The sequence below is a fragment of the Salvelinus sp. IW2-2015 genome, linkage group LG4q.1:29, assembly GCF_002910315.2.
Source record: "Salvelinus sp. IW2-2015 linkage group LG4q.1:29, ASM291031v2, whole genome shotgun sequence".
Taxonomy (NCBI): Eukaryota; Metazoa; Chordata; class Actinopteri; order Salmoniformes; family Salmonidae; genus Salvelinus; species Salvelinus sp. IW2-2015.
In genome coordinates this window covers 24639074-24657513 of record NC_036842.1, presented here as the reverse complement: position 1 = coordinate 24657513, position 18440 = coordinate 24639074, and the positions used below count along the sequence as shown (strand labels likewise).

The following is an 18440-nucleotide window of genomic DNA, read 5'->3' as shown; positions in this document are numbered from 1 at the left end:
AATTTCCACCTGTTGTCTATTCCATTTGCACAACAGCATGTGAAATTTATTGTCAATCAGTGTTGCTTCCTAAGTGGACAGTTTGATTTCACAGAAGTGTGATTGACTTGGAGTTACATTGTGTTGTTTAAGTGTTCCCTTTATTTTTTTGAGCAGTGTACTTTAAAGTACTACAAATAGTTTTTTGTGGTATCTGTACTTTACTATTTACATTTTTGACAACATTTACTTTTACTTCACTACATTCCTAAAGAAAATAATGAACTTTATCCTCCATATATTTTCACTGACACCCAAAAGTACTCGTTACATTTTTAATGCTAATCAGGACAGACAAATGGTCCAATTCACGCACTTATCAAGAGAACGTCCCTGGTCATCCCTACTGCCTCTGATCTGGCAGACTCACTAAACACACTTGCTTTTTTTATTTTATTATGTCTGATTGTTGGAGTGTGCCCCTTACTATCCGTACATTTTTTTAAACAAGAAAATGGTGCCATCTGGATTGCTTAATATAAGCAACTTTAAATGATTTATACTTTTGATACTTAAGTATATTTTAGCAATTACATGTACTTCTGATACTTAAGTATTTTACTGGGTGACTTTTCCTTGAATCATTTTCTATTAAGGTATATTTACCTTTACTCGAGTGGGCACGTCCATCCTGATTCTTCACGACGCACTATCACGTCAGTGTCAACACCAAATTGTGGTCACGTTCCAGGTCGTCTGCATTTCAAGTGTGTTTTCCAGATGGGCAGATCTCAGTCAGGGGAGTTTCAGCGAACCACACCAATAATGACTTGAGATCTTCATATGAGGCATTAATTCCTGGAATAAATAAGTGTACCTATACGTCATCATGGTTTCAAACGTGGGGCAAGACACATCATGGAGGTTGACCATAGTCTGAAAACCAACCATTTCTGTTCCTAGGACAGAACAACAATGCATCACACCCAAAAGTGAGAAAATAACTATTGTTTAACTGTGCAACCATTGAATATAAGGTTGCATGATGATACATAAGGGTTCAATATTATACGCATATCTAAGTGCATTTAAAAATGATTAATAGCAAGGGGTAAATAGAGGCTCACTATTTGGTAAGGACTATTTTGACCAATTTGTTAACCCATGTATTAATGGTTTATAATGCATTTAATAATATTAATTAACAATTAATGTAATTACAAACCCTTTATAAACCCGTCACAAATGGAACCTTATTGTAAAGTGTTAACGAGTAGGGTTTGGGTTAAGTGCTGGTCAGTATGGTGAAGAGGGGAGTGTCTTTGTAGTGTATTTCTTTGCTTGTATGAGTGGGGGCTTAAGGGTAGGCCTTGTCAAAGAGGTGGGGCTTTAGGAGGGACTGAAAAATAGTGATGGACTCCGAGTCACGGATGGCTGGAGGGAGGGAGTTCCAGAGCCTAGGGGCAACCCTGGAGAAGGCCCTGTCACTGAAGCTCTGGAGCTTCGACCTGGGGATGACAAGGTGGCCTGCTGTGGTGGAACAGAGTGCGCGTGTGGGTTGGTAGGGAAGAAGGTCTGAGAGGTAGGTCAGAAGGAGAATCAATGAATCAAGAATCAACCGCTCCATCATAAAAAAGTTACGGAAATCTGTATCTGTCACTTAGGTACTTAAGTTCCATGCATTTATATGTTTTGATATGAAACCTGCACACAGTGGCCTGATGTATTCCAATATGATTGACATTTAGCTTACCTAACCATGTCACGCTCGTCGTCCTCCTCATCTGAGGAGGAGAAGTTTGAAGGATCGGAGGACCAATATGCAGCGTGGTAAGTGTTCATCATGAATTTAATAAACACGGAGAACACTTAGCGAAACTATACAAAAATAACAAACGAACAACGAACGTGAAGCTATACAAGAAATGTGCTGACACAAGCAACTAACATAGACAATCACCCACAACCCACAATGACAAAACAGGCTACCTAAATATGGTTCCCAATCAGAGACAACGACTAACACCTGCCTCTGATTGAGAACCATATCAGGCCAAACACAGAAACAGACAAACTAGACATACAACATAGAATGCCCACTCAGATCACACCCTGACCAAACAAAACATATAAACATACAAAGCAAACTATGGTCAGGGCGTGACAAACCAAAAAGGACTATGAGCAGGGATCATCAACTAGATTCAGCACCGGGCAGATTTTTTTCTTAAGTTTATGGTCAGGGGGCCGAAAAAATTATTACAAATAATCTGTAGACTACAAATTGACCTGCAAGCCCAAACAGATATAATATTTGACCAAAAAATTATAATTTTAAACCTTGCTTACATTTGTATATGATCACATGCTGTATCTCTATTATGTGTGGGAATAATTTGCAACAGATTTCCCACATTAAAATCGCTTGGAGCTGATTTACTGGTGTTTTTGATCTTTTATGTCCAACAATAAAAAATATAAAAAATTGCTCAGGAAACTTGGGGGGTCAAATAAAGTCACTGGCAGTTGGGGGACCTTGACTTAGAGGCTGTCAGGTACCACTAGGGCTTAACTTAAATTTCTCTTCATAGTTATAGAATTACCCTTCTGTAGAAACATGGAGTGCATGCAATATTCTTATGAAGAAAGTGTGATTTTCCTGCCTCTCAAGCATGCCAATACTACACCTCTAGTAGAGGTTTGCTCAAATTGTAGTATTCCACACTCTTGAGTTATTCTGGCAATACAGCCTTGACCTTTTCTAGTCCAGACTCAATGTTTATAGGATACTTGACTCTTCTCTTTTTTTGTCCCGAGCACAAACCCAATCGGTTCTCATATGCGGTTTACAGATTGTAAAGTGTAAAAATATGTTGGTATGATTTTTGTACTTTTAGTCTTACATTTAGTCTTTAGTCTTTTTTCTATTCAAATGAGACTGTTGTTGTTTTCTGACACAGAAATGTAAGAAAATATAAGAAATATGATTGGAATGTGAAGAATGTATCTCATACTTTAGGATAGCAATAAAAACCTAAAACCCTTTATTAGTATGTCTTTCGGTCATGATCGTTGTCACTCATCAACTGTCACCTCTGTCAATGGTGTGTCAACTTCGTTATTGATTGCTAACCTAATTTTTGTCAATGTTCTGACAAAATATGTCAATCACTGTTCTGCAGTATATGCGTAAACTATTAAAGTATTTGCTGTGCTAGACATAGGGATAATCTTTGCTATATAAAAGTTGTTTTATGTTCTGAAGTAATGCCCCCAATAATAGATTAGACATTATTTGTTTTTCAGCCCTGCAGCAGTCAGTCATGGCCGTGGAGGCCTGGTTAGATGAATAATTTACCTTAAGCTATTATAGAGTTACAGATCACTTCTGTTCATTCCATGCATAATGTTCCCACGGGTGCCATTATTTGATGGAATTTTCACAATGTTTTATGTGTGAAACCGATGCAGCATAATTAATATATGGATATACATGCAATTGACTATAAACATGTCTGTCAAGCAGCATAGGAGTGTGTTCAGATCTGTGGTGCCGGTGTGCTGTGTTGTTCAGTCAGACTTACTGGCAATGATGATGATGGTATGTGCCTATACTTCCTTGAGGTAATAAGGTGCTCATGTCAGTAAAAAATCTGACACCACCCAAACAGTCGTGCGCATGTGTACAACTATGCACGTAAGCTTACATTGACCACAATGTCAGTTATAACAGGTATTAAAATTGTAATTATAAAATGTGCATCTGCATTACAAGATTGTTCTCAGAAGCATTGAATACATGGATTTGAAAATAAGAAAATATAAGGAATATGATTGGAATGTGAAGCATGTATATCAAACTTTAGGATAGCATTACAAACCTAAAACCCTTTATTTGTATGTCTTCCGGTCATGATTGTTGTCACTCCTGAACTGTTGTTTGCTCATGGTGTTTTAACATTTGATGATACATACAGTATATGAAGGAGATATTGTGATACTGTTTGTCTTCAAACCCAACAAGTGGCTGTGTCTTTCCTTGTTTAACTGGGGTTTGGGAAATCCCTAAGAATCTACCTGCAATTGTGTGCATTGTCAGTTGGCATATTGACAGTGGTGGAAAAAGTTTCATACTTGAAAGTGAACGACTCAAGTAAAAGTGAAAGTCACCCAGCAAAATACTACTAGAGTAAAAGTCTAAAAGTATTTGGTTTTAAATAGACTTAAGTATCAAAAGTAAATGTGATTGCTAAAATATACTTAAGTATCAAAAGTCCAAGTAAAAGTATTAATAATTTTTAATTCTTTATATTAAGCAAACCAGACAGCACAATGTTCTTGTTTTTTTAATTTACAGAAAGCCAGGGGCACACTCCAACACTTAGACATAATTTACAAACAAAGCATTTTTGTTTAGTGGGTCTGCCAGATTAGAGGTAGTAGGGATGACCTGGGATGTTCCCTTGATAAGTGTGTGAATTTGACCAGTTCCCTGTACTGCTAAGCATTCAAAATGTAATGAGTACTTTTGGGTGTCAGGGAAAATGTATGGAGTAAAAAGTACATTATTTTCTTTAGGAATGTAGTGAAGTAAAAGTTGTCCAAAATATAAATAGTAAAGTACAGATATCCCAAAAAAACTACTTAAGTTGTACTTTAAGGTATTTTTACACCACTGCATATTGATGGAGAAACTTGAACGTTCATGTGAATTGATAACATGTGCCTCAGACAGTGTGTGTGATATTGTGACACTGTTTGTCTTCAAACACAACAGGTGGCAGTCTTTCCTTGTTTAACTGGGGTTTTGCAAATATCCTCAACAAATCTCACAACAGAGTTGACTTACTTTTTGGCATAGTGCATTCAGTTTTCATATTGAGGAAGAAACTTGAACGTTCATGTGATTTGATAAAGGTGACTCAGTCCTTAAGTGTGTGTGTGTGTGTGTGGTGTGTGTGTGTGTTGTGTGTGTGTGTGTGTGTGTGGTGTGGTGTGTGTGTGTGTGTGTGTGTGTGTGTGTGTGTGTGTGTGTGTGGTGTGTGTGTGTGTGTGTGTGTGTGTGTGGTATGCGTGTGCGTGTGTCTTGTAAATTCAGTCAATGCTTTGTATTCACACTACAATGCCTACCCAGGCCTTGCTAAGGCCTGCATATAAGATCATCTGCACAGTGACTTTGTGTACAGGTACATGCTTATGTACAGTATCAGTGTGTTACAGGTATACAATTACTGAAGATGCTGGGAGACAGAATAGACCGACACATTTCCGTCTTTTGAAATATAACCCCCAAATGGTATTGCTAACCAGTGCGACTGGTAAAGTAACTACTAAGTTTTATGAAGTAGCAGGTTGATGCTGCAGTGCCACAAATATTTTAACTAATACATGTATCGTCATCGTTTTTATGACCAGGTATTTAATTTGGTTTAGTCAGTGCAATTGAGTTTCATAGACCATAATTATCTGTACTTCTCTCAAAGCTCGGAACAGATAATTATGGTTATTGGAAATGCTGTGCACATACATTTTTACAGTGAGACTATTTTTTCTTTTGACAACATGCCACTGTTGAGCAATTCAGTAAACAAGATAGATGGGATTATGGTTGTTTGTTAAATTATGTAACCACCAGTATTTAACTGGTTCTGAATGTTCACCCCGAACAACACAAATCACCCACACCGTACCAAAATATAAATAGTAAAGTACAGTTATCCCCAAAAAACTACTTATAGTTGTACTTTAAGGTATTTTTACACCACTGCATATTGATGGAGAAACTTGAACGTTCATGTGAATTGATAACATGTGCCTCAGACAGTGTGTGTGTGATATTGTGACACTGTTTGTCTTCAAACACAACAGGTGGCAGTCTTTCCTTGTTTAACTGGGGTTTTGCAGATATCCTCAACAAATCTCACAACAGAGTTGACTTACTTTTTGGCATAGTGCATTCAGTTTTCATATTGAGAGAGAAACTTGAACGTTCATGTGATTTGATAACAGGTGACTCAGTCCTTAAGTGTGTGTGTGTATGCGTGTGCGTGTGTCTTGTAAATTCAGTCAATGCTTTGTATTCACAAACATAAGCTCCACCCATCATTGAGTGCAAAACAACAGGGAAGGTAGGCACGCAATCAAATCAATGGCTGGGATTGTAGACATTGCACTGTCGACAATGTTCATTTTTAAAGGCAATAGTCCTGAAGTTCTCGCAGATCGCATTCACGGTAAATGCCGCGGATTTCAGCTCCAGCGTGAATTACCTTTAAAAGTAAAGTGCAACGCTTGTTTGACATTTGTTTGACATTATGCTGCATTGTTAGGAGCTAGTAACATAAGCTGCACCCGCTATAACATCTGCTAAACTGTGTACCCGACCAATAAACTTTGATTTGATTTAGACAATGCCTCACTATGTCAGACAAAACACAACAAACAGGAGAAAGGTGGATTAATTACAATCCTGATGACAAGATGATTGCTTCTATCTTATGAGTGTCAGCTGACTTGTTTTTAGTGTTTTTTTTAGGACTATTCTTTCTTGATTCTCTCCCTCTTCAGTCAGGGATAACTTGTGTTTATGGCTATAGCAGCCTGTTAAAGGCGTATTCTTCTGTGATAGCTATTGCTTCCGTGGGCTTCCGTGCAATTATACATTTCCAGTAAAATAAGCCCTGTGGAGTTACACATCTGACAAAACAAGCTCCGGTCCAAAGTCAACAGAACGGTGCTGTAGTACACACATCAACGTGTTTCTGAGGAATATAGGTGGCATCGGGTTTCACACTCTTCCTGGTATTTCATATTTGTGTTCCAACCACAAACAATACATTCTCGCTGATCGTTCTGAAGTTCCACTTTGCTTAAGGTTGTGACAATGCATAATGAGTTGATATAATTGTTATGCCATGTTTGTACAATACTACAGTTGAAGTCGGAAGTTTACATAGGTTGGGGTCATTAAAACTCGTTTTTCAACCACTCCACAAATTTCTTGTTAACAAACTATAGTTTTGGCAAGTCAGTTAGGACATCTACTTTGTGCATGACACAAGTAATTTTTCCAACAATTGTTTACAGACAGATTATTTCACTTATAATTCACTGTATCACAATTCCAGTGGGTCAGAAGTTTACATACACTAAGTTGACTGTGCCTTTAAACAGCTTGGAAAATTCCAGAAAATTATGTCATAGCTTTAGAAGCTTCTGATAGGCTAATTGACATAATTTGAGTCTATTGGAGGTGTACCTGTGGATGTATTTCAAGGCCTACCTTCAAACCCAGTGCCTCTTTGCTTGACATCATGGGAAAATCAAAAGAAATCAGCCAAGACCTCAGAAAAAAAATTGTGGACCACAAGTCTGGTTCATCCTTGCGAGCAATTTCCAAGCACCTGAAGGTACCATGTTCATCTGTACAAACAATAGTACGCAAGTATAAACACCATGGGACCACGCAGCTGTCATACCGCTCAGGAAGGAGACACGTTCTGTCTCCTAGAGATTAATGTACTTTGGTGCGAAAAGTGCAAATCAATCCCAGACCAACAGCAAAGGACCTTGTGAAGATGCTGGAGGAAACAGGTACAAAAGTATCTATATCCACAGTAAAACGAGTCCTAAAAGGCCGCCCAGCATGGAAGAGGCCACTGTTCCAAAACCGCCATTAAAAAGCCAGACTACGGTTTGAAACTGCACATGGGGACAAAGATCGTACTTTTTGGAGAAATGTTCTCTGGTCTGATGAAACAGAAATAGAACTGTTTGGCCATAATGACCATCGTTATGTTTGGAGGAAAAAGGGGGAGGCTTGCAAGCCGAAGCACACCATCCCAACCGTGAAGCACGGGGGTGGCAGCATCATGTTGTGTGGGTGCTTTGCTGCAAGAGGAACTGGTGCACTTCACAAAATAGATGGCGTCATGAGGCAGGAAAATTATGTGGATATATTGAAGCAACATCTCAAGACATCAGTCAGGAAGTTATAGCTTGGTCGCAAATGGGTCTTCCAAATGGACAATGACCACAAGCATACTTCCAAAGTTGTGGCAAAATGGTTTAAGGACAATAAGTCAAGGCTTTGGAGTGGCCATCACAAAGCCCTGACCTCAAACCCATAAAATATTTGTGGGCAGAACTGAAAAAGCTCTGTCAGGAGGAATGGGCCAAAATTCACCCATCTTTTTGTGGGAAGCTTGTGGAAGGCTACCCAAAATGTTTGACCCAAGTTAAACAATTTAAAGGCAATGCTACCAAATACTAATTGAGTGTATGTAAACTTCTGACACACTGGAAATGTGATGATTTAAAAAAATATATATAAAAAAAAAAATCATTCTCTCTAGTATTATTTCACATTCTTAAAATAAAGTGGTGATCCTCACTGACCTAAGACAGGGAATTTTTACGAGGATTAAATGTCAGGAATTGTGAAAAACTGAGTTGAAATGTATTTGGCTAAGGTGTATGTAAACTTTCGACTTCAACTGTATGTAAATATTAGGAGGAAATTATAGACAATTCTGGAGTCATTCGATAAAACATCTGTATATTTATTGTGTGATTTGTAAACTTGAAAAGGATTAAAATAATCCAACATTACTCGTGGTAAAATAAGAATAGAAAGAAAATATGACATTTACAAACATATTGTCACGCCGTTTTATTTCTCTATTTGGTTAGGTCAGGGTGTGATTTGGGGATTTGGGATATGTTGTTTGTTTCTATGTTTTGGCCGGATATGGTTCTCAATCAGGGACAGCTGTCCATCGTTGTCTCTGATTGGGAATCATACTTAGGCATTCTTTTTTCCTTTGTATTTTGTGGGTAGTTATCTTTGTTAGTGGCACTATAGCCCTAGTAAGCTTCACGGTCCGTTTCTTTGTTTCTTGTTTTGTTGGCGACATTTACATAAATAAAGGAAAATGTACGATCACCACGCTGCACCTTGGTCCAGTCATTTCTACCCTGACGACGGCCGTGACACATATATATATATATATATAAAAACATTCACAAATTCAGAATAAAGTGTATCTTTTATATTTTTATATAATTGTTTCTCCTCAAAAACAGCGGGTAGCCTTGTGGTTAGAGCGTTGGATTAGTAACCAAAAGGTTGCAAGATCGAATCCCTGAGCAGACAAGGTAGAAATCTGTTGTTCTGCCACTGAACAAGGCAGTTAACCCACTGTTCCTAGGCCGTCATTGAAAATAAGAATTTGTGGCATAACAACAAGAATGACTGGCATAACAACAACTCTCAACAATTCTTTAAAGAAATTGTAGAAGTCACAATTCTCAACAAAATTACAATTAGAACTCAATAAAATGTCCCTTTGCTGTCTGGGTAGTAAACTTCTATAATTAGTTTCAAGCTTTTTTACTGTCATTATCAGGCTACATCATTTTTTTGATGCTACAAACCGCTGAGATGAAGGAAAAAAAAAAAATCACTCCAGTGCACAATAAATTGTTAGCAAGCTTCAAATGATAAAAATACCGAAGATTAAAAGACTAAATTCATATTCTGAAAGTACTTAAAAAGATAGTCAACAGTAGTGCTACATGTCTCTTGATTTTGAACAGTACTGAGGGCTTTTTAATTGTCCAATGACAGTGTTGACATGTAACAGCTTTTCATCCAGAGTGCATCATATTTTATATTAATTAGCAGGTTGTTGTCCTGCTGTTCCATTCTGTTCATGAGGAGCTTGAGATGAGCCTCTTTAACTTCATTAACTCCTCAGGTGTCAGTGGCACCAGAGAGGGAAATGAGGGGTTCACCATCAGAGCCATATAAGATTTCTCCACCCTTCCCAGTGATGTGCCTGGACAATAGCCCGGGGATGTGTGGCCTACACTATCCTGCTCCAGAGCCTGGCTGCTGGGGTGGATCTTTAAGGGGATTGGCTGGGCTCTATCCCATAGATCCTGGGGGTATATGAGTTTTGGGTGGTAGGGCCTCCTGGTGTCCTCCCGGGGATCCGATTTCCAGCTGTCCGGGTTACGGACGATGCTCCCTGATGGCTGAGGCTTGTAGCTGGAGAACTGGTAGGGCGCCATGGGGCGGCAGTGACTGGTACTAGGGGAGGTGGTGGTGGTGGGCCTAGGCAGGTTCCTGTGCCTCTCCAGACTCCTCTCTCTCAGATCCCCAGAACCCCTGTCCTGGTCTTTGTGATGGTTGTGGAAGACCTGGTCAGCATGGGTAGCAATGGTGGGAGAGGTGTCAGACCAGGCCTGTGCCCTTTCCCTCTCCCTGGGCTCTGAGCCTGGGGTCTGGCCCATGGTTGGACCCTGCAGTGATAGATCCCCAGGCTGGGTGCCAGCAGGCCCACACAGCAGAACTCCTTTTACCCAGTCATGGAGCATCGCCAGCGGGATCTGCATCTCCATCCTTCCCTCTGTCCCTCTGGGGGTACTGCGCAGAGCGTGACTAAAATTGAGAGGCCCTGGACTGTGCTTGGGGCTTTCCCCTCTCCACTCCCCCCTGGGCCAATCTGGGCACTCTCTCTTTGGGAGTTTGGGGACGTGAACCATGGAGGGGGCACTATCCCTGCAACTCTGCAGCGGAGAGGGGACGGGGGACTCTTTCTTCATGCATTTGCTGGAGGCTGAGGTCGGGCTGCGGGAGGAACCGCCAGAGGAGGAGGAAGTGAGGTTGATGACGTAGTCGTCTCTGGTCGCCAAGGGGTAGAGGTGGGTTTTCCCCAGGGGCACCTCCCCCTCCGGCGTCTCACAGCCCTCATCTTTAACCAGCCCCTTGGCGGGGTACAGAGGTGAGACCGTATTCAAGAACCTTGGGGAGATGTTGGAGGGAGGAGGGGCGAAGGATGAAGCAGGGTGACCGCCTGACTCCTGACCAGCCTTCTTGTGACTGAGGTTGAGTGGCTCAGTCCAGCCTGAGGAGTCCTTGTACTGGTTGGCCAGGAAGCGTAGGCGCTCCAGAGGCTGCTTGGCCCTCTCTGTCTGTCCTTGAGGGGAGGGGAGGCTGCTGGGGTGGCTGCTGGGGGTCAGAGGTGGGTGGACATAGGGGAGCAGATCTGGGTGGACGGGGTGGACGGGGTGGTGGTAGTACTGACGGTAGTGCACAGGCATAGGGATGATCCTCACTCTGGAGTCTGTCAGAAAGTTATGGGGGTTCTGAGAGAACAGAACAACAATGAGTTAGTCAATTAATTTAAATGTGGGTGCGTGTCTTTGTGTCTTCATCGGTGTATTAGTGCTTGTCACTGTGTGTGCGTACATTCTAGTGTGCGTGTGTGTGTGTATGTTTGCTTGTTAGTGTACAGTACCTGGTGCAGGGATGTCTGTAGAGCTCCGTACGTCATGCTACGCTTGGCTGTCCTGGGGCACTCGTCCTGCTCACTGAGCCTACTGTAATGTAAACGCTTCTGCTGGCATTGTGGCAGTACCTCCATGTAGTCTTCTCCTCTTACATGACACTCATATGGCAGAAGCAGCCTAAGGCAACATAAAGAACATTTATAGATTCTGAACCGATTTACACATACACTTAATGTACTTGCATTATCTGTGTCAAAGTCATGCAAAGATATGCAAGCATCCACCGTTATGCTCAATTACACAGGTATATGCAAACAAACACTCCAGCACACACGCGAGCACAGATACGCTTGTATAATTAGTTTGCTCTGACTTACTTCTCGTAGTGTCTACGGGTGCAGGTGGCTGCACTGGTACTTCTGGGGTTTCCTCCCAGGGTGTTGTATACTTGCTTCCACATCTGCTGGGCCGTCACCTGGGAAAGATTCAGGATTATTTTAACACTATTGTATACTGTATGTAACATAGACATACATGAAATGTGATGCCTTACATTACAAGTTTTAACAACATCCTAACAGGTATAATAAATCATCTAACCACATGCACAGATGTATAATAGACTAGTTTAATAATACGCTTCTTTCTCTAGTCAATATCATTAATAGTTGTTGTTGTATCTCTTGATGAAGAGTGGTTTGACTCTTATCCCTCCAAAGTTGTCAAGGAGAGATCATGTTGCATCAAAACCTTGATAGGAATGCCAGTCTAGCAGCCTGTCAATGTAGCAGCTACCAGTGCTATAAACCATACTGCCTATCTGTATCATATGACACTAGTAATATCTCCCTGTCACTGCTACAGTCATTTGAGATTGTTTCTTTAAGCAAATAAAAGCAGTAACTTCCGTGAGAAAGAAATGGATCTTTGACACAGACACAAATGGTTGGTATACCTCAGTTTACTAAATAAATATATATTACATTTCCTGCTCAGACATAAGGCTATGGGTGCTATTTAAGTGACAGGAGGATAGTTTACTTTAAATACAAATTAACATGATTTTCTGTTGAATCTGTGATTTGACTTGAAATATGAATTGTTCACAGCTATTTTAATCAGAAACCAAGAGTGCACAAAACAATCTCACTTAAACATAAATATTAGAAATGTTATTGTTATTTTACCTGGTGGTAGCCACCCAAGCTTTTCACAGTCTTGTACATCATGAACAGACCGACTAGAAATATAGAAACAATAAACAAAATATCAGCTGTACATCCAGTCTGAGAGATCTCAACAATTACTGTGTATGCGCGTGCAAGCACTGTATGTGTGTGCATTGTTTGCCTGTGTGTGTGTGTGTGTGGCTGTGTGTGTGTGTGTGTGTGTGTGTGTGTGTGTGTGTGTGTGTGTGTGTGTGTGTGTGTGTGCGCGCATGCAAGCGTGCATGTGCATTTCTCTCTGCAGTACAGTATACTCACTCTGTTTGAAGCCCAGGTGTGGTATTTTCTCTATGGGTGTATTTCTCTTCTTCATGTACAGATGGAGGTCTTTGAGAAAGGTCTCCTCTTCCATCTCTTCGCCCTGTTCTGAGGGTCTCTCATCCTGGTTCTTTCCATGGGCCATTTTTTTCTGCCTGAGAACAAACACACAATACACCCACAACATTACCACAATGTTTACACAACATACTGAAGAAGACAACAGCATCATGTGGTTCATTCATCATTGACATTCATAGTTTAAAAAAGGTATAGTAGCCTAACAGTATTTTACACAATAATCTCTCACACATCAACAACATACTGTACAGTATTTACAATGTACATTCAACATTTTGACTGAGGCTTCCCTACAAATCAAACAATGAGTTTGACTGATGAACCGACAAATAAAACCACTTTGACTACTGTACGCATTTCAACCCGTCTTCAATTGCCAACAGTTGATTTACAGTAACCGTGTTCCAAAATAGAACTGATGATGATAACTAAATATCACCACAACCCTGTTCTCAACGCAATGTGTGACTGATCACGGTTAAACATGCCTATGTGTTTGGTCACTGATCCATCTCAACCATGTGTTTGTCCCTGTCAACACCCAGGCTGTCACAATTGGCAAACTGTTCTGTTTTGTGTTCTATTGGAGAGGACAGATCAATCATATACCTGGGCTGCATTCAGTGAGGTGATGCGTTCACAACATTACAGATAGAAATGCAACATAAAAACCCAATATTATCCCCTATTCTGCTAAATGGATAATCATGTTATACACAATACTTGTTCATCTGAATGTTGTGTAACATTTCACCCTTCTAAAATGACCATTTGATAAATGACATATGTGCCCTGCCGAGCTATGAGATTGGAGAGTGGAGGAGAGTCAGAGACGGAATATGGCACACTCTCACATCTGTGTGCCACTTTATTACTCAACATTTAATTGAGATACAATATATAGTGCAGAATCTGTATCTTAAATATGTATCTCTTGTATCTGTCATGTTTTTCATATGCTGATCCAGACTGATGAATCAACTATAAATCTCTATGAGAGATAGGTCTCTTTTATAGATTCTGATAAGGTCCTCTTTCATTGTCTATTTCTTACATATGTGAATTAAATGTTTGAATATGTTGTTTGTTTTATTATTTCATGAACGTTTAATTCACATATTTTATGCACAAGGACCTTAAAGATCAAAATATGTCCCATTTCATCACCTCTCAACTTTTTCCACATTTTGTTACATTACAGCATTATTCTAAAATTCATAAAATTGTTTTTTCCCCCTCAATCTACACACAATACCCCATAATGACAAATCAAAAACAAGTTTTTTAGAAATGTTTGCAAATTTATATATATATATATATATATATATATATATATATATATATATATATATATAAATACCTTATTTACACAAGTATTCAGACCCTTCGTTATGAGACTCTAAAAAATTGAGCTCAGGTGCATCCTGTTTCCATTGCTCATCCTTGAGATGTTTCTATAACTTTATTGGAGTCCACCTGTGGTAAATTTAATTGATTGGACATTCGGAAAGGCACACACCTGTCTGTATAAGCTCCCACAGTTGACAGTGCATGTCAGAGCAAAAACCAAGCCATGAGGTTGAAGGAATTGTCCTTAGAGCTCTGAGACAGTATTGTGTCGAGGCACAGATCTGGGAGAAGGGTACCAAAACATTTCTGCAGCATTGAAGGTCCCTAAGAACACAGTGGCCTCCATCACTCTTAAATGGAAAAAGTTTGGAACAACCAAGACTCTTCCTAGAGCTGGCCGCCTGGCCAAACTGAGCAATTGGGGGAGAAGGGGCTTGGTCAGGGAGGTGACCAAGAACCAGATGGTCAGTCTGACAGATCTCCAGAGTTCCTCTGTGGAGATGGGAGAAACTTCCAGAAGGACAACCATCTCTGCATCACTCCACCAATCAGACCTTTATAGTAGTGGCCAGACAGAAGCCACCCCTCAGTAAAAGGCACATGACAGCCCGCATGGAGTTTACCAAAAGGTAGCTAAAGGACTCTCAGACCATGAGAAACAAGATGCTCTGATCTGAATGCCAAGCGTCACGCACAAAGGAAACCTGGCACCATCCCAACGGTAAAGCATGGGGGTGACAGCATAATGCAGTGGAAATGTTTTTCAGTGGCAGGGACTGGGAGACTGGTCAGGCTCGAGGGAAAGATGAACAAGATGAGCAAAGTACAGAGAGATCCATGATGAAAACCTGCTCCAAAGCACTCAGGACCTTAGACTGGGTCCTGTTGGAAGGTGACAACGACCCTAAGCACACAGCCAAATAACGCAGGAGTGGCTTTGCGACAAGTCTCTGAATATCCTTGAGTGGCCCAGCCAGAGCCTGAACCCGATTGAACTTCTCTTGAGAGACCTGAAAATAGCTGTGCAGCTACGCTCCCCATCCAACCTGACAGAGCTTGAAAGGATCTGCAGAGAAGAATGGGAGAAACTCCCCAAATACAGGTGTGCCAAGCTTGTAGCGTCATACCCAAGAAGACTCGAGGCTGTAATCGCTGCCAAAGGTGCTTCAACAAAGTACTGAGTAAAGGGTCTGAATACTTATCTAAATGTGATATTTCAGTTTGTAATTTCTTATACATTTACAAAGCATAATTTTTTTGCTTTGTCATTATGGGGTATTGTGTGTAGATTGTTGAGGGGGAAAAAAACATTTAATCAATTTTAGAATAAGGCTGTAACGTAACAAAATGTGGAAAAATACATTCCGAATGCACTGTACCAACGGGTGGTATTGATTGTGACACCAGCTAGTTCAATAGTAGCAGGGCCGACCCTCGTCTTTTGGGGGCCCTAAGTGTGATTTGGTTGGGTTGGTCCCCCACCTACCAGGCAAAACATTTTAGTGCCCTCCCCCACTCTTGAAGGAGGAAGAAACAATTCAGTTTTAAAGCAAGCTTTCTGCAATTCTGGGTCGGAGAGAAGTTTATCCATTTTATAACAAATTTCCTGCAATTCTACCCATTTTGCCATGGGTTGGAGATGCATTTTGCAGTTTTAAAGCTAATTTCCTACAATTCTACACATGTTGCCAATCCTTATGCCATGTTAATGATGTATGAATGAGAGGGAATAACAAAATCAATGTGGTCCCCCTGGTGGTGCCCTGTTGGTATTTGGCCAAGATTGCTACAGGTTTAGATAGCTAGACAAACTTACCAATCCAAGCATTTCCGCTGACATGGCTAATTGAGTGACTGTCAGTAACTGACATAACAACAGAAAAACTGCTGTTTTTATAATTGCACCTTGTGTATTCTACTTTACTAACTCTCAACAGTTAATCAAGACCCCGACTGAGTTCCTACATTAAACTTTTTTTTTAAAGTTTGTTGATCGTGGGCCCCCTAGTGCCCAGGGACCCTAAGCAACACCAACAGGCTCCTGAACAGCTTCTATTCCCAAGCCATTAGACTGCTAAATAGATAGCAAAATGGCTACATGGACCCTTCTATTTTATTGGTATTTTTGAACTGACTTTATGCACACTCTACACACTCACACACTCATGCACGCACGCATGCGCACACACACACACATACTTAATTTGCTCACACACACACATAACACAAACACATTCATACTGATTCTACACACGCACACACATACAATCATCAAATACACTGCTGCTACTCTGTTTATAATATATCCTGATGCCTTGTCACCTTACCCCTATACATATCTAACCCTACCACTACAGTATCCCTGAACATTGTAAATATGGTATTGGCACTGACTCTGGAACTGTCCCTGTATATAGCTTACTTAGTTCATTATGTTTTTATCATTTATTTTTCTAGTGTGTTTTTGGTCCACTGGACTTTTTTTATAAAAGATTTTTATAATACTACTAATATGTACTACTGCATTGTTGGGAAAGAGCAAGCAAGAAAGGCTGTACTAGTGTACGTGACAATAACAACTTCAAACTTTAAAGGAAAAAAATGCCATATGCCAATTGAATTCCATACAATTATTCAATACAGGGGATAAAAAAGGTATGACATTTAATGGAAATTTGACTCTGAATCAGACAAGAATATGGCATATACATTGGATTGGAAATACCATCAGTACCAAGAGTAGTATTAGTGGCTCCAAGATTGAACCACATCACTGCCTCCTCTCACCTATAAATACTTGTGGATTGGGAAGAAACCAAGATGATATCAGAACCATCAACCAAGCCGTAAGAAAGTAACACAAGTATTTAGTGGTGCTGCTTACCTGTGATTTCAGAGACAGAATGGAGATGGATGGGTCTCAGTCTCAGGCCTCTGCACCAGGCTACAGCGAATCCACAGGCTCTATAGATCAGGGTTTATATCTCCAGAGAGGTAGCTACAATACAGACTCAGCTCCTGTCTCTGTATGTCTCCTCCCGCTCTCCACAGTCAAGCCAGTATTGTCACCTCTCCCTGTCACACATAAATACTAAAACACACCTGTTATGGCACCTGAATATCATTTCGGTCCAACGCTCTCAGGGAGGTTTATACCCAGAGTGCTTCCTGCTGGGAGATGGAAGTCGGACCAGTCCAACCTGCTCGTGGCAGCGTGCCAAAGGCGTGGCATCAGAATAGTCCACATAAATAGCCAGAAAATAGAAAAAAATTGCTGAAAAAAGGTGTTTTGTTCGTTATTGGAAGTACACTACATGACCAAAAGTATATGGACAACTGCTCGTTAACCATTTCATTCCAAAATCATGGCCATTAATATGCATACTTTTACTTGTTGTCAATAATAGTTTTTTGTCAATGCCCGTCTCCTGTGTTGATGCGTAAATTGATCATTGGTGGAATGTAAACATCTTTGAGGGAAGTACACTACATGACCAAAAGTATGTGGACACCTGCTCGTTAACCATTTCATTCCAAATCATGGGCATTAATATGGAGGCGGTACCCCCTTTGCTTCTATAACAGCCTCCACTCTTCTGGAAAGGCTTTCCACTAGATGGTGGAACGTTGCTGCGGGGTCTTGCTTTCATTCAGCCACAAGAGCATTAGTGAGGTTGGGCACTGATGTTAGGGCAATTAGGCCTGGCTTGCAGTCGGCGATCCAACGAATCCCAAAAATGTTCAAATGGGGTTGAGGTAAGGGCTCTGTGCAGGCCAGTCAAGTTATTCCACACCGATCTCGACAAAACATTTCTGTATAGACCTTGCTATGTGCATGGGGGCATTGGCATGCTGAAAGAGAAAAGGGCCTTCCCCAAACTGTTGCCACAAAGTTGGAAGCACAGCATCGTCTAGAATGTCATTGTATGCTCTAGCGTTAAGATTTCCCTTCATTGGTACTAAGGGGCCTAGACCGAACCATGAAAACCAGCCCCAGACCATTGTTCCTCTTCCACCAAACTTTACAGTTGGCTCTATGCATTGGTGCAGGTAGCGTTCTCCTGGCATCTGCCAAACCCAGATTCATCCGTCGGACTGCTAGATGGTGAAGGGTGATTCATCACTCCAGAGAACGCGTTTCCACTGCTCCAGAGTCCAATGGCGGCGAGCTTAACACCACTCCAGCCGACATTTAGCGTTGCGCATGGTGATCTTAGGCTTGTGTGTGGCTGCTCAGCCATGGAAACCCAT

At 40.8% G+C, this 18440-nt stretch overlaps 1 protein-coding gene across 1 annotated transcript; it reads right to left on the bottom strand.

The window, feature by feature from the left end:
• Positions 1-9594: 9594 nt before the first annotated feature.
• On the bottom strand, positions 9595-17316 carry LOC111961711 (AT-rich interactive domain-containing protein 5B). The gene is made up of 6 exons (XM_023984180.2): positions 17074-17316; positions 12759-12913; positions 12462-12514; positions 11652-11749; positions 11283-11451; positions 9595-11130 (listed from the first exon to the last, which is right to left on the bottom strand). Exons 2-6 carry the CDS (start codon positions 12901-12903, stop codon positions 9691-9693), a joined length of 1905 nt encoding a protein of 634 aa, XP_023839948.1. The 5' UTR covers positions 12904-12913; positions 17074-17316; the 3' UTR covers positions 9595-9690.
• Positions 17317-18440: the final 1124 nt, after the last annotated feature.